The sequence below is a fragment of the Ceratotherium simum genome, chromosome 40, assembly GCF_057802395.1.
Source record: "Ceratotherium simum simum isolate JZ-2026a chromosome 40, ASM5780239v1, whole genome shotgun sequence".
Taxonomy (NCBI): domain Eukaryota; kingdom Metazoa; phylum Chordata; class Mammalia; order Perissodactyla; family Rhinocerotidae; genus Ceratotherium; species Ceratotherium simum.
In genome coordinates, this window is record NC_141939.1 from 15,251,218 (window position 1) to 15,278,663 (window position 27,446).

Consider the following 27,446-nt stretch of genomic DNA (forward strand, 5'->3'; position numbering starts at 1 on the left):
TCCGTCTGGGTAATCTATCCATTGATAAAAGTTGGGTGTTAAAAGTCCCCTGCCATTATTGTGTTGCTGTCAGTTTCTCCCTTTAGGTTTGTTAATGGTTGCTTTATATACTTTGATGTTCTTATGTTAGGTCTATATATATTAATAAGTGTTTGGTCTTCTTGCTGGGATGTCCCTTTTATCATTATATAATGTCCATCTTTGTCTCTTGATATCATTTTTTGGCCTGAAGTCTGTTTTATCTGATGTAAGTATGCCTACACTCACTTTCTTTTGATTGCTGTTTGCTTTGGGTATCGTCTTCCAACCAACTCTGAGCCCTGTTTGTCTTTAGAACTGAGATGGATCTCCTGGAGGCAGTATATTGTTGGGTCTTGTTTTTTAACCCATCCAGCCACTCTCTGTCTTTCGATTGGTGAATTCAATCTATTTACATTTAGAGTGATTATTGAAATATGAGGGCTTAATACTGCCATTTTATCTTTTGTTTTTGGTTATTATATATTTCCATTGTTTCTTTTTCCTTGTATTTGTGTCTGCTATTTCACTTTGGTGGTTTTCTGTGACATGTTCTCAGTTTCCTCTTCATTTATGATTTGTAACTCTGATTTTTTGTTTTGTGGTTACCATGAGGTTTGTATAAAAGATCTCATAGATGAGATAGCCTTTTTTATGCTGGTAGCATATTATCTCCATTGGCCTTTGCAGGTTCTGTCCTTTTCATCTTCCCCTTCTATGTTTTTGTTGTCACAAATTATTCTTTTTGTGTTGTGTGTTTGTTACCAAATTGAAGTGGTTATAGTTATTTTTGATGCTTTCTTTTCCTTTACCCTTTATGTTATAATTATTTAAACTATTCTGATATAGAGTTGCAATTTTCTGATTCTGTCTATTTATCACCTTGCTCAACACTTTGTAAACCTTTGCCTTTTTGTTTCAGGTAGATGGTTGGCTCCTTTCAACATTTCTTGTAAGGCAGCTCTAGTGGCGATGAACTCCCTCAGCTTTTGTTTGTCTGGGAAAGCCTTTATTTCACCTTCATATCTGAAGGATAACTTTGCTGAATAGAGTATTCTTGGCTGATGGTTCTTGTCTTTTAGACAAGAACCTGGTCTATAGGGTTTCTGCTGAGAAATCCTCTGATAGCCTGATGGGGGTTCTTTTGTAGGTTGTGTTCTTCTCTCTGGCTGTCTTTGATATTCTTTCTTTGTCCTTGACTTTTGACAGTTGTAATATAATATGCCTTCGAGAAGGTCTTTTTGCATTGAGATAATTAGGAGTTCTCTTAGCTTCATGTACTTGTATATCCAGTTCCTTCCCGAGTTTGGGAAGTTCTCAGCTATTATTTCTTTGAATAAGCTCTTTGCTCCTTTCTCCCTCTCTTCTCTTTCTGGGATACCTGTTATCCTTATGTTGCTTTTCCTAATTGAGTCAGATATTTTTTGTAGGATTTCTGTATTTTTTAAAAATCTTAGTTCTCTCTTCTCTCCCACCTGAATTATTTCTAGATTTCTGTCTTCGAACTCTAATTCTCTCTTCTATATGGTCTGCTCTATTTCCAATGCTTTGTACTTTATTTTTCATCTCATTAATTGTGTTCTTCATCTCCAGAATTTCTGTTTGGTTTTTTTTTAGAGTTTCAGTCTCTTTGGTGAAGCACTCCTTCTGTTCATTAACTTTATTCCTGAGCTCATTGAACTTTCTGAGTTTTCTTGTAACTCGTTGAGTTCCTTCATGACATCTAATTTGAATTCTCTGTCAGTTAAGATTGCCATGTTCTGTGACTTCAGGTTTGGTTTCTGGAGAGTTGTCCTTCTCCTTCTGTTCTGCCGTGTTGCTGTAGTTCTTCATGGTGCTTGATGAGTTGATCTCCTGCTGGTGCATTTGTGGTAGTAAACACCTTTCTTCTTTGGGTAAGGCTTTGATTCTGAGCTGCTTCTGGTTGTATTTGAGAGCCTGCACTTTTAACCATCCACTGCCTCTGCCAGAGGATCATCGGTGCTCTCCTTGTGCCTCTGAGATTGCTGGTGCCTTGCTGCTTATGATGTTGCTGCAGTCTTGGGTGTCGCCACTGGAGTCACTAGGCTGTGAGCGCTTCTGCTGCTTCTGAGGTCTTCTGGGTCTCCTGTTCCTCCACTGGCTCTCTGCATCCTCTCCACAGGCTTGAGTACTGCTGCCCTGTGCACCACCTGCACTGCTGCTCCCAGGTTATCTGGGGGTGCTTAGCAGCACTGCTGTCTGGGGCACTAGGTTCACTGGTGACACTGTTGCTGCTGGCGGCCTGGGGTCTTGTATGCAGTCTCCGCTGCTGGTAGCCAGTGTCAGGGATGTTGCCACTTGGGGCCAGGTCTTGGGTTCTGCTGTGGTTCCTGAACCCGCAGGTTGCAGGTGCCACCTTCCACTGCTGGGAGAGGGATGGGGGCTAAGCCACAAGTGCTGTTGCTGCTCCTGCAGCCTCTGGTTGCTGACAGGCACTGGTGTGCTTTTTGAAACCTCAGATCAGGACACCCCATCCTCGCCAGGGAAATCCATGTTTTGGATGCTGTCCCCACTGCTAAAAAGACCAGCACCACTGCTGGGGGAGGGTGAGGTGGCTGTGTCACTGACACAAGGACATATGTGTCATCCGCCACTGCTGAGAGGGGGCAGTGCTAAGCAGCAAGTGCTGTGTCTGCTCCTGCAGCCTCTGGCCACTGGCATGCGCCACTGCCAGGAGGATGTATGTTTTGGATCGCCACTGCGGGGGGAGGGGCAGAGGGAGAGGGCTGCTCCCCTAGTTCCACTGCCTCCTGGAGGTGCAGTCCACCCACCTTCAAATGTATAGATGCATGGATCTCTCAGGCATTCTGGTGTGCTGTGCAGGGAGTCCTTTGTTGATCAATGGATGTCCGACTGGTTGTAACTTAGAGGGAAGAGACAAAGGGAACAACTCCCTCTGCCGTGATGCTGACGTCATTCTCTCCAGAGAGACTCTTGAAAGCAGCAAGAGAAAATATGGTCTATCCATACAATAGAATATTATTCAGCCTTAAAAAGGAAGGAAATTCTGACACATGCTACAACATGGATGAACCTTGAGGACATTATGCTAAGTGAAGTAAGCCAGACACAAAAAGAAAAATCTTGTATGATTCCACTTATATGAGGTGCCTAGTGTAGTCAAATCTGTAAAGACAGAAAGTAGAATGTTGGTTGCCAGGAGCTGTGGGTAGAGGGAAATGGAGACTTAGTGTTTAATGGCTACAGTTTCAGTTGGGGAAGATGAGAAATTTCTGGAGATGGATACTTGTACAGCAATGTGAATGTACTTAACAGTAACAAGCTATACACTTAAAAATGGTTAAGATGGTAAACTTTGTGTTATGCATATTTAATGACAATTTTAAAGTTAAATATAAATAAACTTTTAAAACTTAAAGAAATATTCAAGCAAAGAAGAAATGTAGAAAGTATAAGTGTTTTTTTAAAAAAACACCATAAACCTTATCATTTAGAAATAACCATCATTAACATTGGGTGAACCTTATTTCATACAGCTTTGTACCTTTGTGTTCATATGAAAAGATGGCTGAATGGATATACAGATGAAAATATTTTCACAGAAGTGGGATTTATTACACATGTTATTTAATGAAATGTCTTTAACAGGAAAAATGAAATGAATTTGAGTCATAAATATTTTATCACAAGTTTCTTCTGTTAAGAAACAAGGTAAAAAAACATTGAGTCTCTCTTTTTCTTTCCCTTTTTTATTGTAAAATATATATAACATAAAATTTACCGTTTTTACCACTTTTAGTTGTACTCTATTTTTTTAATACTGTTTCAGTTTAGACAGTATCGATTCCCAGTGATGAAAGATGAGGACACTAGCGCTATTGTACTTTCCATCTCCCCTTCCTCTACTTCCTGACTTTAGTTTTGTCATTATTGTTACATTATGTTATTTTTACATTTTTATATTCTGTCTGTGACCGCAATTTACACATTTGCTTTGTATTTTTTTTCTTATTTGCTTTATATTAGTTTTACATTTAATTGTATTCAGTGCTCAAGACTAGTCCTTTTACTGTAACTTCTGCATTTCTGTGTTCTTAATTTTGAATCATCTCTTTTTTTTTTTTAAGGTTTTTTTTTTTTTTTTTTGTGAGGAAGATCAGCCCTGAGCTAACATCCATGCCAGTCCTCCTCTTTTTGCTGAGGAAGACCGGCCCTGGGCTAACATGTGTGCCTGTCTTCCTCCACTTTATATGGGACGCCGCCACAGCATGGCCTGGCAAGCGGTGCATTGGTGCGCGCCCGGGATTGGAACCCCAGCTCCCTCACTGGAGCGCACTCACTTAACCACTACACCATGGGGCCGCCCCCTTGAATCATCTCTTAATTGCTCTGTCCCACGTGCACCCCACACACACCCTTCTAATTTAGGAAGTGCTTGTGAATAATTAATGTATTGTAATTACATTTGAACATTGTAGTGTGGAGAAAATGTTAAAACTACAATACTTCAACCTTCTAGTTAAACCTAACAGTTTATATAAGAATCCCACAATTTCCTTTCTCTTCTATTTTATGTCTATCTCACAGGTTTAAAGGAGAGATTGGAAGTCAAGCCAGTGAACCTCTTTTACTTCTAAAAGACCTTTACAAGCTTCACTTTTTAAATATGCTGATATAGTAAAGTCTTTGGATAGTCTTGGATTTTTTCCATTACAGAGGTCGTATAAGGAAGTTCATTTTTATTTGGCAATGTCTACTTGGAGCTTTTTGTAATAATCCTTAAATGTGTGTGTTCTGTTCATGCCAAGACCTGATTTACATATGAAGTATAGTGGAATAAAGAAGATACACTCTCTTTCATGCTTTTGCAATATACAACCAACCATCAAACTTTCTTATGTGCTTTTTAGGCTTTTAAATTGAGAATATTGATATTATAGATTGTAGGTATGTTAAGAACCATCAGTGGTCTTTCAGCTAATGACTTTTGGTTGTTCTTCACCCATTGATTTCAATTCTGTTAGCCATGTAATAGTTGACTTTCTTGTTTAAAGTTGACATGAGTCATATACTTAAGGATCTGAAATAAGAAAACTGTGTATACAATTGTTTAATGAAGCTGCTTGAAATTTCAATCAATGCTTTCTTTTTTGGTGAGGGGGATTGGCTATGAGCTAACATCCGTTGCCAATCTTCCTCTTTTTGCTAAGGAAGATTGGCCCTGAGCTAACATCTGTGTCCATCCTCCTCTATTTTGTATATGGGACCTCGCCACAGCATGGCTTGATGAGGGTGTGGGTCCACGCCCAGGATCCAGACCTGCAAACTCCAGGCTGCCAAAGTGGAGCACGCAAACCCAACTGCTACGCCACTGGGCTGGCCCTTCAATCAATGTATTTTTAACGCCATTTGTAGATTATGTGTGATAATATTTGTAACCTAAATTTTCATTCTTTAAAAACATTCTGTGTGACTGAGATTGAGATACATGTGTGTGTGTGTGTGAGATAGAGGTATATGTATACCCACATACAAGTATAGACACACACACATACATATAACTTGGTGAACTAAGTTTAGTTCACAATTGGGTTAGACTTACTGTGAGGAAAGTAGTAAATTTTTTCTCCTGCTTTTTACCGTGTGGTTACACGCAAAGGACACATAATTATTGTCTCTAGTGCTCCATTGCTAGCATATACTGCCTTTCGTTTTCTATTATCAAAACATTTCTCTGACTTTAATATTTTGGATTTTGTTGATTTCATCATATAATAGTTTATTTTACTCAGTACACTATCAAGATACTGACATAGTCTTTCAAACTGTGCTTTTGGATTCAAAAAGAATGATGTGTGCAAAGCTGTTGTATTTTTATGTCCTTTATAGCTACTAACTTATTTATCTGTGTTTGAAATAAAGTCCTATAGTGATTGTGGGAGCCTCTGAGTTTTACAGAGGCTTTTTACAGAGGAATTTAACTATTTTAAAGGCCATAATTTAATATTTTTGTATGACTTTTGTTTCTATTTAAGCACCCCTAATTACCAATAATAGTGATTTACACCCTAAAAAGCATTTTTATACCTTGTTTTGTTCAACTCATAGCAACCTTTACAGAGCTTTCAGTTTTCACTATTACAAACTTTACTGTGGCCGTTATTCATAAACCTCTGCATACATCTCTATCAGACACATTCTTAGAGGCAGAATTGCTGAGTCAAAAGATACACACACTTTTAAGGCTTTTGATACAAATTTGCCAAATTCGAATTATTTTATTCCTACTAAGGTTGAATATTTTTACTGTGTTTATTCTGTTGTGAATTGCTTGCTTGTGCCTTTTGCTCACTACTAAAAATACTAGTTCCATCTTTTATTGATTTATAAGAGCTCTTATATCTTATGGTAAATATATTACAAAGGAACTTCTCCCCCACTGCCAAGTTTTTTATTTCCATTTTGATTTTATTTGTTTTGTTTTTTTTTATAGCTTTTGCCTTTTAATTTGGGTGTTTTTTTTTTTTTTACATAGACATTTAAAATTTTTATTTCATAAAATTTTAAAATATTTTCTTTTATGAACGTTTTCCCTCTTTTGCTTTTATGCTTAAAAAGTTATTTCCTATCCAGTGATTACATAAATTGTCATACATTCAAATGAAATTCTGAAATTTAGGGTCTTTAAAAAAATTTACTACCTCAACAAAATTCCTTATTGCTAATTATTTAAACTCAGCCTACTGTTATGAACTTATTGAAGAAATGACTTTCCCCCTTCCTTTCAAACATGAGATTTCTGCTAAATTCCACCTAATGAAAGTTTGATGTTAGGAAAAATAATCTTATCTTTGGTTTTCATTGTTCAACAAAAGCCAATGGGTATTTTAATTTTTCAAATGATGATATTTTTGCTCCAGAGTTTAAGTATGAAAAGAGTGGAAATCCAAATCAATATTTATAAATACTTCATGTAGTTCTGGTTTTATTTTGTTGTTAATTTCCTTTTTAGCTACTCCCTCACAGTAAAGCACTGGCGGTTTGTTTTGCAGAATGCTTGCAGCCTTTCCTGGAAGCCTGTAGCAACACTTTATTTTTTCGTACCTGCTCTGTGCTGCTTCGAACCCCTAAGCTTGATCTTCAAATACTAGAAAAGCTCAGTATTATTCTACAGAAACTATCCAAAATTAAGTAAGAATTTCTTATTTCTAACATTTTTTATTGAAAGATATCTTATTGTGATCTTTTAGACTTTTATGAATCCTATACTAGTTCAACTTTCATTATTAAATCAAAATTTCCAATAAACATGTAGAAAATTGATATTCATGAATATTAATACTTATCTAAGACCATATACTTAGTGATAGACTAGAGTTACAGTGTTAATCTTAGAATCTCTTGTTGTTTCTGTAGTTCATTTCTGCTAAATGATTTTTAGTACCACAAACAGAGTGTGTAAAACTAAGCAATTTTTAGCAACCAAGTGATAGTATCAGAACAAATTATTGCACACTGGTATTCTGTAATATCACAGGTGAAAATAAAAAAGATAATAAAAATATACTTTGCAGATCTTTATTGATGTACTGAAGTGAGTTTAGGAATGAGAATAAAGCAGGCAGAAAAGATTAAAATGATGTTAGTATTAGTTACTGGGTTTATTTTAGGAAACTATTATGGGCTTCCTCCTGCCCATAATTTGGATTTTATTGTAAGAATCAAGGGCTTTCTTTTTATATTTCCTCTTCTTTCTCCGACGCAAACATTAGTATAGCCAGTTTTTAAATTATAAATGAAGGACATAGATTTTAAGCTCTGTTTTCCTTGAGTCTTGGTAAAATCTAGTGTTTCTTTTGAGGCGAATCTGAACACCTATCTCTTCTTCTTCTTTTTTTTTTTTTTTGTGAGGAAGATCAGCCCTGAGCTAACATCCATGCCAATCCTCCTCTTTTTGCTGAGGAAGACTGGCCCTGGGCTAACATCTGCGCCCATCTTCCTCTACTTTATATGGGATGCCGCCACAGCATGGCCTGACAAGTGGTGCATCAGCGTGCGCCCGGGATTCAAACCCTGGCCGCCAGCAGTGGAGCGCGTGCACTTAACCGCTACACCATGCGGCCAGCCCCTCATCTCATTTTTATAACAGTAAAATTTTGGTTTTGGTTCAGGTCCTCTGCCCCCTCCCTTTCCCCTCACCGATGATTTCCATGGTAGTGAACTTAGGTATTTTACCAGGCCTCAGTATACTTGAATAGTAAATACAATGCATCTTAAAATTATTTATATATGTGTGATAGTGGGTTCGTGTGTTCTATATGGTGCCTAGCCCACTGTACCACACCATAGTCAATTATTAATTGTGAAATTATAACCTCATATTCAACTCACCAGATTATTAGTTTTGGTCTTGTACTGGTTAAACTTATCAATTCATTGTCGTCTTCTTGCAGACTGACTATACCATGATTGTCTTGATTTGTAATCAGTAAATTCTCAATAAGGTCTGTTGTAGTTTACTTGTGGTGCCATGAAGCAATAATAACATTACTTAGGTTTAATTCTTTCTTAGCTCTTAATTCTTTGGATTTTTTTAAGTAGTCCCAAAGTGAAAGTATATCCTTGGGCTAAAGTGTTTTTCTATTCATGATGTGTTTTACAACTTATGTTCATTTCAGACTTAGATAAAGAGCTAGAACAAAGCTTGAACAAGAGGGTAGGGAATAGTTGATGCTCAAGCAAGTCATAAAGTAAATCTTTAAAATCACAAAGATGTAAATCCTTTTTATCAAATGGATGGTTACATAAGGTTATTTGATAATTTGTCTCAAGAAGTAAATACATGTAGATAAGGAAATCAATAGGTTATAAGTTATAATTCTAAGTGATTGAAAATGAAATTACTGACTGGTTATTAGAAAGAAGATAGTTGAAAAGATATTTCGGAGCTAAGTCAAAAGGTAAACCTATATTCTGCTTTTTAAAAAGCCCAGCTTACTTAAAATAAGGTGATCAAGTAGTTGACTCTTCCTAGCTGTGAAGGGGAAAAAAAAATCTCAAGCTTTGTAATAGTGAATAGGGTACGGTTTTCAGGATTATAAAACATTTTCTTTTTTCCTTGAATACTTTTCCACTTTAGGCCTATCTCATACGACCTATGCTGTTTGTCTTGGCATGTTAATCCTTTAGTTAGCTGTTTTCTCCACTATTTTTAAAAATAGGTGCCATTTCTGCACGTTTACACAGGTTATCTCTGAATATCATTGTAAATTCCCTAAAGGTATATAATTAATGTACTCATTCTCTTGCAGGAGTAATAAGAAGCTCTTTGAACTTTTTACAATTCATCTGATGCTTCAAGAAATACAAAGGACAACACATCCAGAGCATGCTTTCCTCTGTATTAACCTAAATTCAACTCTGTTCAATTTGGGTTTAACAAAATGCAACTCCCTGGCTTCCAGTGCAAGCCATTAGACTGGCTGATTATTTTATATATATTATATATGTGATGCTTATTTGTAAGATTGTAAAAATCACCAAAGCAACTAAAAGTCTACCAAGTAAAGTTATCAGTAGCATCATTTATCATGAAAAGTAGAAATTTTTTTAAATTTTTAAAATGAAATCCATAGAAGCTGTGAAATATTTGAGATGTTTCAGTTCAACTAAGGTAGTACTAATGTACAAGATGGAATTTCCAGAGTTAATGACACTAGGATTACTTTTTGTACAAGTGTTTCAGGAAAATTCTTAAAATTATGTGATTATTTGGAATAAAATTGGTGTTTATGAGGGAATAGGATTAGATCATGTTGTCATTCTGTTTTCTTAATATATTAGAAATCTCCCCTTTTGGAAGCAAGAGTACATGATTTTTAACTGCCATCTTCATTTCATGACTTGTCTGTATAGCCTAGATTCACAAATAATTGATTCTTTCAGTGTGCTATTCACAGAGTACTTTAGAGAAAGAATTTTTAGTTTTTCTTTTTTTCAAAATAATTTATTATCAAAGCGTATGTGTACAACATAAAAAATTATTTTTAAAACTGAAACATTAACAAAAATATCATAGTCCCAACACCCAGAGATGTCTCTTGCTGTAGCCAAAGATGAGTGAGGTAGCCAGAGGTCTGAGTGAGATGAAGGTAGTGGACTTGGGGCCTTAGGACAGGATACTGAGAAACAAAAGAAAAGGAATGTTGTCCTAAAGATGCATAAAATTATACTCTACCGAGTACATGATCTCATTTTCAGGATCTGGAAGAAATTTTCCAGAAAATTTTGGGTATTTTCAAAAGAATATAAGAAAATGTGCTATTTGTGAAGCAGAGACAGAAAACCATAAGGAGAGGACAGGCTAAGGTGAATACGGTGACACTTATAGGGACTTAAAAATACAGAAGCAAAAATGCACATCAGAAACAAAAAATACCAGCATTGATACATCAGAAAATAGAATCACTGTTACGAGAACAAAAGAGCAACTCTTTCAGAATGCAGAGCACCTAGAGATAGTACCAATAAGAGAGTGGATGGCAGATGGCAGAACAGAGGTGGGCACTTCTGCATGTGGTATTTGATGTTTTTGAAGAAGAGAACAGAACAAGTAGAGCAGACGCATTATTCAAATATATAGTTGAATAAAGATTTGGGAGGCTAAAGAAAGATCTGCTTGTACAAATTGAAAGAGCTCATCACGTTCTAGAAAAATCAGTGAGCAAAGGACTATATAATTAGATGCATTCTGTAAATCAGACACAAATTATAATTAAATTATAAGGATAAGGGCAAAAACAAATAAAAGCCAGTTACCTACAAGAGAAGAAAAACCAAGCTAGCCTCATACAATGCCAGAAGGTGATAGGGAAGTATCCTCTTAAGTTTTGGAGAGGGAAAATTTTAATCTAAGAATGTATACCTACTGAAGATGCCTTTCATAGGTGAAGACAATGGAAGGACATTTTCAGATATGCAGGTGTTCAGAAATTATACTACTTATGTACTGTTCTTGTGAAAAGAAACTACTTAGATTATTCTAACCAACTTAGAGATGAAGGAAAATTGAGTTTATTAAATTAACTTCATACCAAAAGACTGTTGTGAACACTGAAACCACTTAAACATAAATAACTTTAAACAATTGTTGTACATCTGTTTATAAAATGGAATGAAATGTTAAATTCTTCAAAAGGATAAATAATGGAAAAAGCAATAATTCAGTAGTAAGTATTTGGGTAAGACTATATTGACCAATGCTAAAAACTGCGAATTAATGGGGCCCTGAGATTGAGGTAGAGTTGGAGGAGCTAGTTAGTAAAAGTTTTCTACATTTTTATCAGAAATGGAGTCAAATGTTCTATTTCAGTATTAACTTTGACAATTAGAAAAATGAAGGATAAAAGAATGCTGGAAAATGTCAAGGTAACTACCTATTATTAAAATTAAAAGCAGGATAAATATTCTCAAAACACTGAAGAAGAAAAACAAAATGTATAGACATAGCAAAACATAGAAAGCCAGGAACATGTAAAGAACAAAAATATTTAGGATAAATGAGAGGTTTTTAAAATTATGAATAAATTCTGTATTGCCCTGTGCTGATAAATTTGAAAATCTGGATAATGCACTATTTTCTAGAAAAACACAAATTATCAAAATTGTCTCAAGAAATCTGCAATAGAAAATCATTGAAGTCTTTTATAAAATTACGAAATAATTGTTTTTAAAAATGACATTAAGTCCACGTGTTTATTGGTGACTTGTTTTAACATTCCAAGGAAGAAATATTTGAAGCTATTTAAACTATCCCAGAATGTAGAAACAGTACCCTAATTCATTTTATACAGTTAGTATGAACCCAGTACCAAAGATTGTCAAAAAAAAGAAAGAATAAAATAGATTCAAAAGTCTTAAAGAATTATGAACAAATCAACATCAACTATATATTATAAGAACATTAATCCATGACCAAGTAGGCAAGCATGCATTCTAGAAATCCAAGATTGGCTTTCTGGTAAGAAAAATATATTTTACTGTACTTGTAGAGTAAAGGAGGAAAGCCATACGCCTAATAAATGCCTAAAAATATTACAATTCAACTTACATTTCTAATGAAACTTATTACAGTATGTTCAAGGAATATGAAATCAAGAACAAATTTACTATACGCTAGAGACATACCTATTAAGGTTAGGAATAAAATTAGGGAGTCCACTAACCATTCTTATGGAATACACTTTAGGATATTTAAGGAAACATAGTTTTGGGAAAGGAGAAAAAAATGACCATTTGCAGATGATGTAATTACCTGGAAAACTGTAGGATTCTTGCAAAACTTTAGCAAGATGCCCAGTTATAAAATAAACATAAAAAGGAAAGCTTTTAAATATTCCAGCAATAACTAATTAGAAATTAATATTTCACTTATAGTATTAATAGTAACCGTTAATAGTTTATGTAATAAAAATAATAAACTTTTATGAAATAGGAATCAAGCAAAACAAGAGATATTCAAAACCTAAATGAGAGACTGTCAAAACTGTGCTGCGGGTGGAACTTAGATCAAGATGACAGAGTAGGAAGACCTTGGCTCACCTCCTCCCAGGGACACACCAAAACTGCAACTACATGTAGAACAGCTGTCTCTGAGAACAACCTGAAGACTAGCAGCACAGGTTTTCCACAGCTAAGGATATAAAGAAAAAGCCACATTGAGACAGACGTGAGGGGCAGAGACATGGCCTAGTCAGGACCCACACCCTGCTGTGGCGACCCACAAGCAGGAGGGATGTCGCAACCATGGAGGTCCTCCTGGATGAGCAAGGGGCCCAAGCCCCACGCTGGACTCCCCAGCCTGGTGGACCTGCACCAGAAAGATGAGCCTGTGTAATGTCTGACTTTGAAAACCAGTGAGGCTTGCGTGCAGGAGAGCCAGAGGGCTACAGGAAACCGAGACTATGCTCTTAACGGGCATGCTTACAAACTCACTTGCTGCGAGTCTCAAGTACAGAGGCAGCAGTTTGAAAAGTGCTTGGGTTACACGTGAAGGGTATTTATTGGCTAATTTTAGGGTGTGTGCTGGAGGGGCAGGCATCTGTTGGAACTTTCTCTAGAGATGGAAGCGCTGGTGGATGCTATTTTTTTTACTCTCCTCCTACCTAGCTGTCCCAGCCCTGGCAGGTACCGTTTCTAACACTCTCCATCTACCTTGCTAGCACTTCTCGCCCCACTCCAGCATTCCCTTGCAGACCTGCCCCAGCCAATACCCTTCCAAAGCAGCTCCTGCCCCTGGGGCCAGCCCTGCACACCACTGCACTCACAGCAGTTGTGGCCCAGGCACAACAAGAGAACACATGCAGCTTACACAAGGGACACCTGAAGCACCTGGCTCTCGTGACTAGGGGGGATTGCACTACTAGACCCCACAGAATACCTTTTACATAAGGCCACACCTTCAAGATCAGGAAACATAACTCATCTACCTAATACATAGGAAAAAACAGAGTTAGGCAAAATGAGGAGACAGAGGAATATATTCCAAGTGAAAGAAAAGACAAAACCTCAGAAAAAGAACAAAACAAAAAGGAAATAAGCAATCTACCAGATAAAGACTTCAAAGTAATTGTCATAAAGATGCTCACTGAACTTGGGAGAAGACTGAAAGAACACAGTGAGAACTTCAACAAAGAGATAGAAAATAGAAGAAAGAACCAATCAGAGCTGAAGAATACAATAAGTGAAATGAAAAATACACTAGAGGGAATCAACAGCAGATTAGATAATGCAGAAGAATAGATATCTAGAAGACAGGGTAGTGGAAATCACCCAATTGGAACAGCAAAAGGAAAAATGATTTTTAAAAAATGAGGGTAGTTTAAGGGACCTCTTGGACATCAAGCATACTACTAACATTTACATTATAGGGGTCCCAGAAATAGAAAGGGACAGGAAACCTATTTGAAGAAATAATGGCTGAAAACTTCCCCAACCTAGCAAAGGAAACAGACATCCAAGTCCAAGAAGCACAGAGAGTCCCAAATTAGATGAACCCAAAGAGATCCACACCAAGACACATAATTAAAATGTCAAAAGTTAAAGAATCTTGGGGCCAGCCCAGTGGCATAGTGGTTAAGTTTGCACGCTCTGCTTTGGCGGCCTGGGTTTCACAGGTTCGGATCCCAGGCGTGGACCTATGCACCGCTCATCAAGCCATGCTGTGGCAGGTGTCCCACATATAAATTAGAGGAAGATGGGCACAGATGTTAGCCCAGGGCCAATCTTCCTCACCAAAAAAAAAAAAAAAAAAAGTTAAAGAATCTTAAAGCAGCAAGAGAAAAACAACTAGTTATGTACAAAGGAACCCCCATAAGACTATCAGGTGATTTTTCAGCAGAAACTTTACAGGCCAGAAGGGAGTGGCACAATATATTCAAAGTGCTGAGGGGAAAAAACACAAGCAGGAATATTCTATCCAGCAAGGTTTTCATTCAGAATGGAAGGAGAGAGAAAGTTTCCCAGACAAGCAAAAGCTAAAGGAGTTTACCACCAACCAGCCTTACCAGAGATGTTAAAGAGACTTCCTTAATATATAGATCAACCATCTATATAGCTAGTTTGAAGGTTAAAAGACAAAAGTAGTAAAATCATCTATATCTACAAAAAAGGGGATACGCAAAATAAAAAGGTGTAAAATATGACATCAAAATATAAAACGTAGGGGGAGTAAAAATGTGCTTTTAGAACATGCTCAAACTTAAGCAACCATCAACCTAAAATAGATTACTATATACATAGTTTGTTATATATGAACCTTATGGTAACAACAATCCAAAAACCTATAATAGATACCCAAAAAATAAAAAGAAAGGAATACAAACATAACACTAAAGAAAACCATCAAATCACAAGGGGAGAGAGCAAGAGGAGAAGAAAGGAGCAGAGAACTACAAAAACAACCAGAAAACGATTAACAAAATGCAATAAGTACAGTCACGCTCCACCTAATGACATTTTAGTCAACGACGGACCGCATATACTACAGTGGTCCCGTAAGATTAGCACCATATACCCTAGGTGTGTAGTAGGCTATACCGTCTAGGTTTGTGTTAGGTACACTGCAAGGTGTTTGCACAATGACAAAATTGCCTAATGACACATTCCTCAGAACGTATCCTCATTGTTAAGCGACGCATGGCTGTATATAGCTATCAATAATGACTTTAAATGTAAATTGACAAAATGCTCCAGTCAAAAGACATAGGGTGGCTAAATGGATTAAAAAAAACCCAGACCCATATCTATGCTGCCTACAGGAGACTCACTTCAGATCCAAAGACACACAGACTGAAAGTGAAGGGATGGAGAAAGATATTTTATGCAAATGGAGATGAAAAGAAAGTTGGGGTGGCAGTAATTATATCAGACAAAATAGACTTTAAAACAAAGACTGTAACGAGACGAAGGGCATTAGGTAATGATAAAGGGATCAAGCCAACAAGAGGATATAACACAAATATCTATGCACCCAATATAGGAGTACCTAAAGACATAAAGCAAATATTAACAGATGTAAAGGGAGAAATTGACAGTAATACAATAATAGTAGGAGACTTTAACACCCCACTTACATCAATGGATAGATCATCCAGACAGAAAATCAGCAAGGAAACATTGGTCTTAAATGACGTGTTAGGCCAGAGGGGCTTAATAGATATGTACAGAATATTCCATCCAAAAACAGCATAATACACATTCTTTTCAAGTGCACATGGAACATTCTCCAGGGTAAATCACATACTAGGCCACAAAACAAGTCTCAGTATATATAAGAAGACTAAAATCATACCAAGCATCTTTTCTGACAATGGTGTGAAACTAGAAATCAATTACAAACTGGAAAAAACACAAACACATGGAGGCTAAATAACATGCTACTAAACAACCAATGGGTCAATGTGGAACTCAAAGAGGAAATCAAAAAATACCTTGAGACAAATGAAAATGGAAACACAACATTCCAAAATCTATGGGATGCAGCAAGAGCAGTTCTAAGAGGGAAGTTTATAGCGATACAGGCCTACCTCAGGAAACAAGAAAAATCTCAAATAAGCAATCTAACTTTACACCTAAAGGAACTAGAAAAAGAGGAACAAACAAAGCCCAAAGTTAGTGGAGGAAGGAAATAATAAAGATCAAAGCATAAATAAATAAAATAGAGACTAAAAAAACAATAGAAAAGATCAATGAAACTAAGAGCTGGTTCTTTGAAAAGATAAACAGTATTGATAAACTGTTAGCCAGACTCATCAAGAAAAGAAGAGAGAGGGCCCAAATAAATAAAATCAGAAATGAAAGAGGAGATATTACTAAAACCACAGAAATACAAAACATCATAAGAGATTACTATGAACAATTATACGCCAACAAATTGGACAACCTAGAAGTAATGTATAAATTCCTGGAAACATACAATCTTCCAAGACTGAATCAGGAAGAAATATATCTGAACAGACTAATAACTTATAATGAAATTGAGTCTATAATCAAAAAATTCCCAACAAACATAAGTCCAGGACCAGATAGCTTCACAGGTGAATTCTACCAAACACTGAAAGAAGAGTTAATACCTATCCTTCTCAAACTAATCCAAAAAAAAATTGAAAAGGAAGGAGCACTTCTAAGCTCATTCTACAAAGTCAGCATTACCCTGACCAAAACCAGACAATGACACACACAAAAAATTACAGGCCAATATTTCTGATGAACCTAGATGAAAAAATTCTCAACAAAATAGTAACAAACTGAATTCAACAGTACCTTAAAAGGATCACACACTGTGATCAAGTGGGATTTATCCCAGGAATGCAAGGATGGTGCAATATGTGCAAATCAATCAATGTGATACATTAACAAAATGAAGGATAAAAATCACATGTCATCTCAATAGATGCAGAAAAAGCATTTGACAAAATTCAACATCCATTTATGGTAAAAACTCTCAACAAAGTGGGTATAGAGGGAACATGCCTAAACATAATAAAGGCCACATATGACAAACCCACAGCTAACATCATACTCAATGATGAAAAGCTGAAAGTATTTCCTCTAAGATCAGGAACAAGACAAGGGTGCCCACTCTCGCCACTTTTATTCAACATAGTGTTGGAAGTCCTAGCCAGAGCAATCAGACAAGAAAAAGAAAAAAACATCCAAATTGGAAAGGAAGAAGTAAAACTGTCACTATTTGCAGATAACATGATACTGTATATAGAAAACCCTAAAGATTCCTCCAAAAAAAAATATTGGAACTTATAATGAATTCAGTAAAGTTGTAGGACACAAAATCAATATACAAAAATCTGTTGTGTTTCTATACACTAATAACAAACAATTAGAGAAATTAAGAAAACAATCCCATTTACAGTTGCATCAAAAAGAATAAGATACCTAGGAATAAATTTAACCAAGGAGGTGAAAGACCTGTACTCTGAAAACTATAAGACATTGAAAGAAATTGAAGATGACACAATTAAATGGAAAGATATTTCTGTGCTCATGGATTGGAAGAATTAATATTGTTACAATTTCCATATTGCGCAAAGCAATCTACAGATTCAATGCAATCTCAATCAAAATACCAATGACATTTTTCACAGAACTAGAACAAATAATCCTAAAATTTGTGTGGACCCACAAAAGACCCCAAATAGCCAAAGCAATCTTGAGAAAGAGAACAAAGCTAGAGGTATCAAGCTCCTTGATTTCAAACTATATTACAAAGCTATAGTAATCAAAACTGTATGGTACTGGTACAAAAAGACAGATAGATCAATGGAATAGAATAGAGAGCCCAGAAATAAATCCACGCTTATATGGTCAATTAATCTATGATAAAAGAGGCAAGAATATACAATAGGGAAAACACAGTCTTTTCAATAAATGGTGTTGGGAAAACTGGATAGCCACATGCAAAATAATGAAACTAGACACTTTCTTACACCATATACAAAAATAAACTCAAAATGGATTAAAGACTGAAATGTAAGACCTGAAACCATAAAACTAGAAGAAAACAGAGGTAGTATGCTCTTTGACGTCAGTCTTAGAAATATTTTTTTGGATCTCTCTCCTCCGGCAAAGGCAGCAAAAGCAAAAATAAATAAATGGACTACATCAAACTAAAAAGCTTCTGCACAGCAAAGGAAACCATCAACAAAATGAAAAGGCAACCTACTGAATGGGAGAAGATATTTGCAAATGACATGTCCGTTAAGGGATTAATATCCAAAATATATAAAGAACTCATACAACTCAACATCAAAAAAACAAACAACCCAATTAAAAATTAGGCAGAGGACCTGAATAGACATTTTTCCAAAGAAGACAGACAGGTGGCCAACAGACACATGAAAAGATGCTCAACATCACTAATCATCAGGGAAATGCAAATCAAAACCACAATGAGATACCACCTCACATCTGTCAGAATGGATATCTTCAAAAAGACAACAAATAAGTGTTGGCAAAGATGTGGAGAAAAGGGAACCCTCATGCAGTGTTGGTGGGAATGTAAATTGGTGCAGCCACTATGGAAAACAGTATGGAGGTTCCTCAGAAAATTCAAAATAGAACTACCATGTGATCCATTAATTTCACTTCTGGATATCTATCTGAAGAAAATGAAAACACTAATTCGAAAAGATATATGCACCCCTATGTCCATTGCAGCATTACTTACAATAGCCAAGCCTAAGTGTCCATTGATAGATGACTGGATAAAGAAAATGTGGTGTATATATATACAATACAATATTAGCCATAAAAAAGAATGAAATCTTTCCATTTGTGACACCATGGATGGACCTAGAGGGTATTCTGCTAAGTGAAATAAGTCAGACAGAGAAAGACAAATACCATATGATTTCACTTACATGTGGAATCTAAAAACAAACAAATGAACAAACAAAACAAAACAGAAACAAACTCATAGATACAAGGAACAAACTGGTGGTTGCCAGAGGGGAGAGGAGTGAGGGGATAGCTGAAATAGGTGGGTGAGATTGAGAAGTACAGTCTTCCAGTTATAAAGTAACTAAGTCACGGGGATGTAATGCACAGCATAGGGAATATAGTCAAAGTATTGTAATGATTTTGTATAGTGACAGATGGTTACTAGACTTGTCCTGGTGATCATTTCATAATGTATATAATTGTTGAATCATTGTGTTGTACGCCTGAAACTAATATAACATTGTATGTCAACTATACTTCAATTAAAAAGAAAAAACACTTTGCTGAGGGATATCAGAGAAGACTTAATGGAGACATACATCATATTCCTGGATGAAGAGACGATTTTGTTGGGATGTCAAATCTCCCCAAATTACTTTATACATTTCAAACAAAATTAATTTCAATCAGAATTCCAAAAGAATTCTTTTTAGAACTTGGAAAAATCATTCCAAAGCTCATCTGGAAAAATAAACTGGCGAGATTAGAGAAAAAAGTTTTGAAAATAACCATAGCTGATATTTGTTGAGTGTTTTAAGCACCAGATACTGAGCTAAGTCTTTACGTGTATTATTATTTAGTCTGCATAGGAACTTTGAGATGGGCCTTATAATTGTTGCCATTTTACAGATTGGAAAAGAAACAGGCTTAGAGAGACCTGAGTGACTAAACCAGCCACTAACATTGCTGTAACTTGAGCTTAATCTACTATGTGAAGGGGAATGAGAGTGAACTTGCCATACTAGATTTTTACCCATATTATAGTTGTGGCTTAAGTCCTTGAATTTTCCTCCTCTCTTCCAACCTCCAAATCTATTGGAATAAGAGAAGAAATCTTTCTAGAATAAGTCAAAGTAAACAGAAAATTTTTGTTTCCAGCGGTGTGGTGGACCAAACTTATCCTCCAGGTGCAGTACAGCTAAGAACATTCGAGAGACACACACACATCTGAGCAGGTGGCAAAGTAAAAAATTCCTTGGAGACCAGAAATGACAATGAAACATAAAATCAGAAGGGTAATTGAGGACTGGAGCCCAGTGTTTTCCCTCAGGTACCTGCCAATCCCCAGTGGCCCTGAGCCAGGCTGGGCATATAGGGCAGAAGGCCAAGACTAGGGTCAATCAAGATGGTAGGTTGAACCGGTGATCCCTGCATAAAATCAGGGTCCCTGAAGGGCAACATGTGTGATAAAATTAGGAAAAACCCTAGTCTGCAGGAGGAGAAAGTGAGAATGCCTGTCTCAGCTTTGACTCAGACTGGGGAGGAAACCTCCACTGGAGTTCCTAACCACTAGTCCACGTTTATGTAGACATGGGGCTTGAGTTCACACTGTGTTGGTAGCCAGAACAGTTAAGCAGAGAATCTGGTTTAAAGCAGTCCCACACTGGTTACCCTCAGGTGCCTGATAGAAGCATCCCAGACCTTAGAAGTTTCCTCAGAAAAAGATGTCAGGGAACATGAGCTCACAACAAACACACATACAAGGCTATAAGCCACTGCAAGTGAGAGCAGAAATTATAAACAACAGAACAGACTCACAATTGAGATCTCGTAATACAATATAAATTATGTTCAATAGGTTTAAAGAAGCAAGAGGTAATTAGAAATATAATGAAGAAACAAGAGACTAACAAAATTGACTAGAAAGGTTTGAAAAATAACTTCTAGAAGTGAAAATACTATAACCATTGAAATGAGCAACTCAGTGGATAAGGTTAAAAAGAAAATTGGTTGTAGAAATTACACAGAATGCCTATAGAGAAACAGAAGAAAAATCTAAAAGACTAGGTTACATAAAGGATAAAGCATAAAGACATCTAATATACATGTAAGTGAGTTCTAGAAGGAGGGAATGAGACAGCGATAATATCTGAATAAATAATAGTTAAGAATAAATTATTGAGAACTGATGAAAAATATGAATCTCCAGTTCAAGAAGCCAAATGAATTAAAAGCAAGACAATAAAAAGAAATCCATATGTAAAAACAACATATTGAAAGAAATTAAAGAACACTAAAGACAGAGTAGAAGCTTAAAAGCAGCCAGAATATAAGACATTAATTTCAAAGGGGCAACATAGATCAAAGATGACTCTCCACAGCAACTGCTCCAGTAAGTAGAACATCTTCAATGTACTGAAAAACAATGACTGTCAGCCTCATACTTATTAAAATATCTTTCAAGAACAGTGGCAAGATAAAGACATTTCAGAGAAGCCAAATTAAATATTTACCACCAATATACTCCATTTAGAGAGATTTCTAAAGAACGTACTTTAGGAAGAAGCAAAATGGTCTCAGAAGGTTGAAGAGGTGAGAGGAAATAGCAAAAAAAACCCGTAAATATGTGAGTAAACTAAACTCTGTGAAATAGCCATATTTACTTTGGTTAAAAAAGAACTAAAATCCTGGACAAAAATAGCAAGTCAGGATTGGGGTAACTAGAATTAGAATTAACATCTTTTAAGGTTTTTATGTTACTTAGCAAGATAACTCGACTTTAAATTAAACATGGATGTGAAAATTTCCAGAAAAACCACTAAAAGATTAAAAACAGAGTAATTTCTAAATTAATAAATGGAGGAGGAGACTCTACCAATGAAGGCAAGAAAAGAAATGAGCATGGAAAAATGGGACAAATATACAAAATAAGATAGTAGAAATAAATTCAAATATATCAGTAATCATAATCAATATAAATGAATTAAACCCACCAGTTAAAGACAATGATTATTGAACTGGATTAAAAACAAAATCCAGCTATAAATTGTTTTGGAGAGCCATTCTGAAAACATAAAAACACAGAAAGAGTGAAAGTAAAACAATGGGAGAAAAAAGATATACAGACAAAACCTGTCCAAAAGAAAGGTGGTACAGCTGTAAAATACAAAGTATAAATAATTAAAAAAATAAACAAAACAAACAGGGCCTGGCCCGGTGGTGCAGCGGTTAAGTGCGCATGCTGTGCTGCGGCAGGCCAGGGTTTGCGGTGGCCCAGAGTCCGCTGGTTCGGATCCCGGGGGCGCACCAACATGCTGCTTGTCAGGCCATGCTGTGGCAGCGTCTCTTATAAAGTGGAGGAAGATGGGCACGGATGTTAGCCCGGGGCCACTCTTCCTCAGCAAAAAGAGGACGATTGGCATCAGATGTTAGCTCGGGCCTAATCTTCCTCACACACAAAAAAAACAAAAAACAGAAATAGATGGTCATTATCTATTGATAAAAAATCTCGGTTCACCAGGAAAATTCGCAATTTTATACATAATTGCTTAAAATATATACAGCAAAAATTTTAAAAGACTCAGAGTAAAACAAGTCCATTATCATAATGGGAGATTTTAATACGTCTCTTTCAGTAATCAGCAAATCATGTCATAAAAATTACTAAGTATATAGAAGATTTGAACAAGACAATAAGCTTAATATAATAGTAATATGTGGAATGTTGACTGAACAACTGGAGAATACACATTCTTTACATGCACACAGAACATTTCCAAAAATTAACCATGTAGTAGGCCATAAATCGTCTTAAATAAGTTGCAACGAATCACTATCAAAAGAGAACATTTTCTTTTTTTTTTTTAAAGATTTTATTTATTTATTTTTTTCCCCTCAAAGCCCCATTTGTCCAGCGATGGACACTTAGGTTGCTTCCATGTCTATCTTATTTTATTTTATTTATTTATTTTTAAAGATTTTATTTATTTTTATTTTTTCCCCCCAAAGCCCCAGTAGATAGCTGTGTGTCATAGCTGCACATCCTTCTAGTTGCTGTATGTGGGACGCGGCCTCAGCATGGCCGGAGAAGCGGTGCGTCGGTGCGCACCCGGGATCCCGACCCGGGCCGCTAGCAGCAGAGCGCGCGCACTTAACCGCTAGGCCACCGGGCCGGCCCAAAAGAGAACATTTTCTGACCACAGTGCAATCGTTAGAAGTCAAAAACAAAAAGATAACGTAAAAATTCACACATTTAGAACATTCTTTTAAATAATGGAAGCCTCAAACACAAAATCATACTGGAAATTAAAAAATACTTAAAACTAAACAATAACATATGCTCTTTACCAAACCTTGTGTTATGTAGCTAACTAAAGTAATTTTTCAAGAGAAATGTGGGGTTGAATTATTAGAAAAGAAGAAAGGCTGAAAATATGTGAGCCAAACATCTCAAGAAGATAGAAAAAGAACAAAGTAAATATAAATAAAGTGGAAGGAAGGAAGATTACAAAGGTAAAAAAGCAGCGAAATAGAAAATAAAGATATGAGGGTCACCTGAAAGGTGGTGCTTTGAAAGACTGAAACAAACAAATCTTTGACAGGGTTGATCAGCATAAAGAGAGACAATGCAAAGGGCGAAGTCGGTAGGAGTGAAAAGGAGTTCATAACGCCAAATCCATGGCCAGCTTGAATTTTGTTCCTTTGAGAAACGAACAAAGTAGTACGCAGATGTATTTAAATTTAGAAATTCCCTCACGGTGTCTAGGGGCCCTTAGTTTACTTGAAACTTGGTAATTCTTTAGATCTATCTCTTTCTTTACATTTTTATCTCAGAATACTTTCTTTAATGATCCTGGATTATTTATTCTGTTCCAGTTTTTCTAGTTTGTTTGTTTAAATATTTACATGTTTTAGGTCTTATTTCTCTTTCTTCCTTCGTAGTTATTAATTTTTCTCTCACCTTTTCCCCCTCCTCTTTATCCTTTTCTTCTCTGTTCTTGGAGAGCTTCTGGAGTTTGCCCTTCAGGACTCAATGTTCTGATGTCGTTTCTGGTTTCTATTGTTGCCGATGAAGATTTACCTTATTAAATGGCATTTTTCAGTTTCTTTAAAAATCTTCTTTATTGAACCCAAATTTCTTTTTGCCTAATCCTTTTATTTTTTCATCTTAATGACTTCTTTTTTTATGACTTTCTACTCTTGTTTCTTTTTGTTTCTCTGTAGCAATTAATTTTCACAAATATTTTTGTTTTCTGAGTTTTCCAGACAGTGTTCCACTTCCCATTCTGGTTTTTCTGGATATTCATCCTGAGAAGTGAATGCTCTCTCCAGACCTTGTATATACCACCAAGCATGTTAGATCCCTGGCCCTGATGCATACACTGAGCCCAGGAAGGTGTTGGGCTAAGTCAGTGGTCTCCAAATATGGGGTACACTTATCCCAGGAGGTACTCAATGAGATCTTCTAGGATGCAGAAAGGAAATAGTAGAACCTCTACTTTCATTTTTCTAATCTTTTGTTTTTGTTTGAAAGTGTTTTTGTACGTTTACAATTTATAAATTTATACACACACATACATATTTGAAATATGTTTTAACAATTTTTTTTTAAATCACAGGAGTTTGGAAGCCACTGGTCTTATTTCCTCATAAATCCACAGCTGGAGAGTGGGTTGACACTCAGCTGCTTCTAGCCCCGTTTTCCAGCAATTAGCAGTCATTCATCTAACGCAATGATTTTCAGTCTTCGCTGCACATAATAATCACCTGGGTGGGGCCTTTAAAAAAAGGACTGATGCCTGGGTCTCACCCCCAGATGTCTGATTTAATTGTCTTGGATATGTTCTAGATGTTGTAAAACTCCTCAGGTCATTCTAAATGTGAAACCAGGCATGAGACCTGCGGATAAGGCAATCCAAGGAAGATTGAGGTGAGGATAGTCTTATGCCCTGATCTGTAACCTCTGCTAATTTCCACGGTGCAAATTCTCCCATCATTGCTCTAAAAAATAAAGTTTATTCAAAAGAAAAGAAAATACTTGCCACTTGTTTTAAGCTACTGACAGTACATTAACTGGCTTGCAAAATTTCTGAAAATTTAAAAATCAGCTTTCATAAAATGGTAGGAGCCAGATCCAACACACCAACGGATGAGGGGAGACACAGGGAAGAAGGAAGCAGAACGGAGCTTTAGGCGCCAAGTGTGGAAGCCCGCCTTCTTCTTCACTGGCACCATGTGAGAAGACCACAGCCGTGTGGTTGATGTTTGCTTGGTTTCTGATCCAGCCATCTTTCTGATTTCTTTTATTAATTCTGACTCATTTTTCTGGATAGATAATCAGATCATCTACAAATAATTTTGTCGCTTCTTTGTTATCAGATATGCCTCTTACTTGCTTTATATTTTATTGTCTTAACAAGATCTTCCAGGACAATATTAAGCAGTAGTGAGAGAGGGCATCTTCAGTTTGCTCCTGAATTTAGAGGAAATGCTTCCACTATTTTGTGTTAAGTATATTGCTATATATACATATTATATACAAAAACCATTTATATATGTGGTAGCATTTATACGTATGTGTGTATGCATATATGTATATATATACATATAATTTTTTGAGACCCGATGAAAGTCACAAATAGTTTCAGGGTTGAAGTGAAAACTCTAATTCTGTTAAAAGCTGTGGGAATGGGCAAGCAGGAACTATCTTGGTGTGGTCTGTGGAGGAAGAGTCGCTGGGTTGTTATGCTATGTGATTCATAGAGAAATGCACATAGTAGAGTGAAAATGCTGTGCAGCCCTGCCCTGTAACGTGTGTTGCATCCACGGTGGACATGTTTGAGTCCTTGGATGGTCAGAGTCAAGCTGAAAGGCGGTTGGTTGAAGCAGGTGAAAGCTGACCAGTATCAGGAACTGTCCTTCAGCTACAGGGTAGAGGGAGAGAGAAGGAGGAGTCCCCAGGGCCAGACTCCTTTGAAAAACACAGTGATGAGCCCTTCCACAGGAAGGTGATGCAAGCAGAAAGCGACTCTACCAGCCATGTGGCAAGAAGGGCTTCCGACTTCCCAGAGGGTATGACCAGAGTGAGGAATAGGTTACTTGAACACAAACCATCAGAGCTGAAGGTGGGTTTATCTCTGGGCTACCCAGGAAGTGGCTACTGCTTCCCATTTAGGACAAGGTGTGGCACCCTGGGCTGACATATGGCCCAGGAAACAAAATGAAAACTATGCAACTTTTCAAGATTCTCCTATTTTTTACATGAATTAATCTTCATAGTTGGTGTTTACCTAGTATCTAATTGATTGATGGACTGGTTGCATTAGAACCATATTGCACTCACATGTCCATCCGTACCTCCCCCCCGCCCCCACTGCCTTTGGTCTGCCCTGAGTTTCAGATAGCGATAAATGATTACGGAATGCTGAAGTGAGGAGAGGGTCTCAGGGCTGCATCCTCTGTGGAAGTGCCAGGAGGTAGAAAGCCAAAGATGACAGCAACAACAATCTATTGCATCTGTGAACCATTTTACAATTTCCAGACACATTCACATACTTGATCGCATCTGTTCTCACAATCACCCCATGAAGAAGACTCATAGGAATCCCTATCCTCCTGATGCAGAAAATGAGGCTCCAAGAAGTAAGCTATAAGGGGCAGAGCTGGAGAGCTGACCCAGGGCCCCTCCTCCTCTTTATGGTGCTCTTGACATTCAGGCTCGAAGCTCAGGATGGCAAAGTGCAACAGGATTAAGACAGAGTGCACGAGGAGGTGTTCAGTCCGTTATCTATTGTGCTGGCAGTTGGTACACTGTGAACTTCTTTCCCCAAACATTTTGCCACCATTATGTAGACATAGGTAGGGTTGACTATTTTTCACGCTATTACACCAACTGTAGGATTTTTTGTGCTTGGTCACCCCAGAGGCTGGCCAAGTATTTTTAATCCAGTTCAATAATCATTGTCTTTAACTGGTGGGTTTAATTCATTTATATTGATCATGATTACTGATATATTTGAATTCATTTCTACTATCTTATTTTGTATATTTGTTCCATTTTTCCACGCCCTGGTTAGGCCCAGCTGTTACACAGTTGTGACATATGCTCTGCACTCTGACGTGTAAAGTCTCCACCAGCACCAAGCTCAGAGAGACACAGCTTTGGGAGCTGTCCCTGGTGTTCTCCATTGCTTGTGAAGCAATAAACCTTTTTCACACACTTAAGCCTTAATTGTGCTTTTCGGCTCCACGCTCATCAAGAGACAGACCCATTGAGTTTGGTTACAGGAATGCTTGTCAGAGCACAGTGGCAATGTGAGGAAAATCACAAACAAGCCCTGTTCAACCCAGATGTGCACTTACCAGTTCATATCTCTACTTCTCAGCCTGCCACCTAAAATAGCCACTTGTTTCTTAGAACTGTGGAGCTAACTGATTTTGACCGCCCAGGTTTCTGAGTGAGAGGTTCCTCCAGGTCAGCAGAGACTCAAGGAGTTGCTTTTGTCCAGGTGTGAAGCTGACAGCTTGGGTGGTGTATGAAAAGGCCCAGCGCATAGGCTTGTTTCTAGAAGTGGCAGGTTGACTGGGAAGTGCTTGAGTTGTAAAGGAGATGACTTAGGTTTTTGTGCCAGTGCAGTTGGTGTGATCCTGAGCAATCATATGTCTGAGTCACAGTTTATTTATCTAGAAAATAGAGCGTGGGGTGTGTGGTT

At 36.9% G+C, this 27,446-nt stretch overlaps 1 protein-coding gene across 4 annotated transcripts in view; it reads left to right on the forward strand.

Moving 5' to 3' along the window:
* The window catches only part of CCDC138 (coiled-coil domain containing 138), a 103,342-nt gene extending 93,537 nt beyond the window's left edge, over positions 1-9,805 (forward strand). For 2 of the 4 annotated variants that reach the window (XM_087426343.1, XM_087426344.1), the window contains 2 exons: positions 7,053-7,191; positions 9,312-9,805. In XM_087426343.1, the coding sequence (XP_087282469.1) occupies positions 7,053-7,191; positions 9,312-9,477 (305 nt within the window). In that variant the 3' untranslated portion in view covers positions 9,478-9,805. Of the gene's footprint in view, positions 1-7,052; positions 7,192-9,311 lie in introns of those variants that run through there. The other 2 variants (XR_015550329.1, XR_015550330.1) reach the window with 1 other exon arrangement.
* The last annotated feature ends 17,641 nt before the right edge of the window (positions 9,806-27,446 follow it).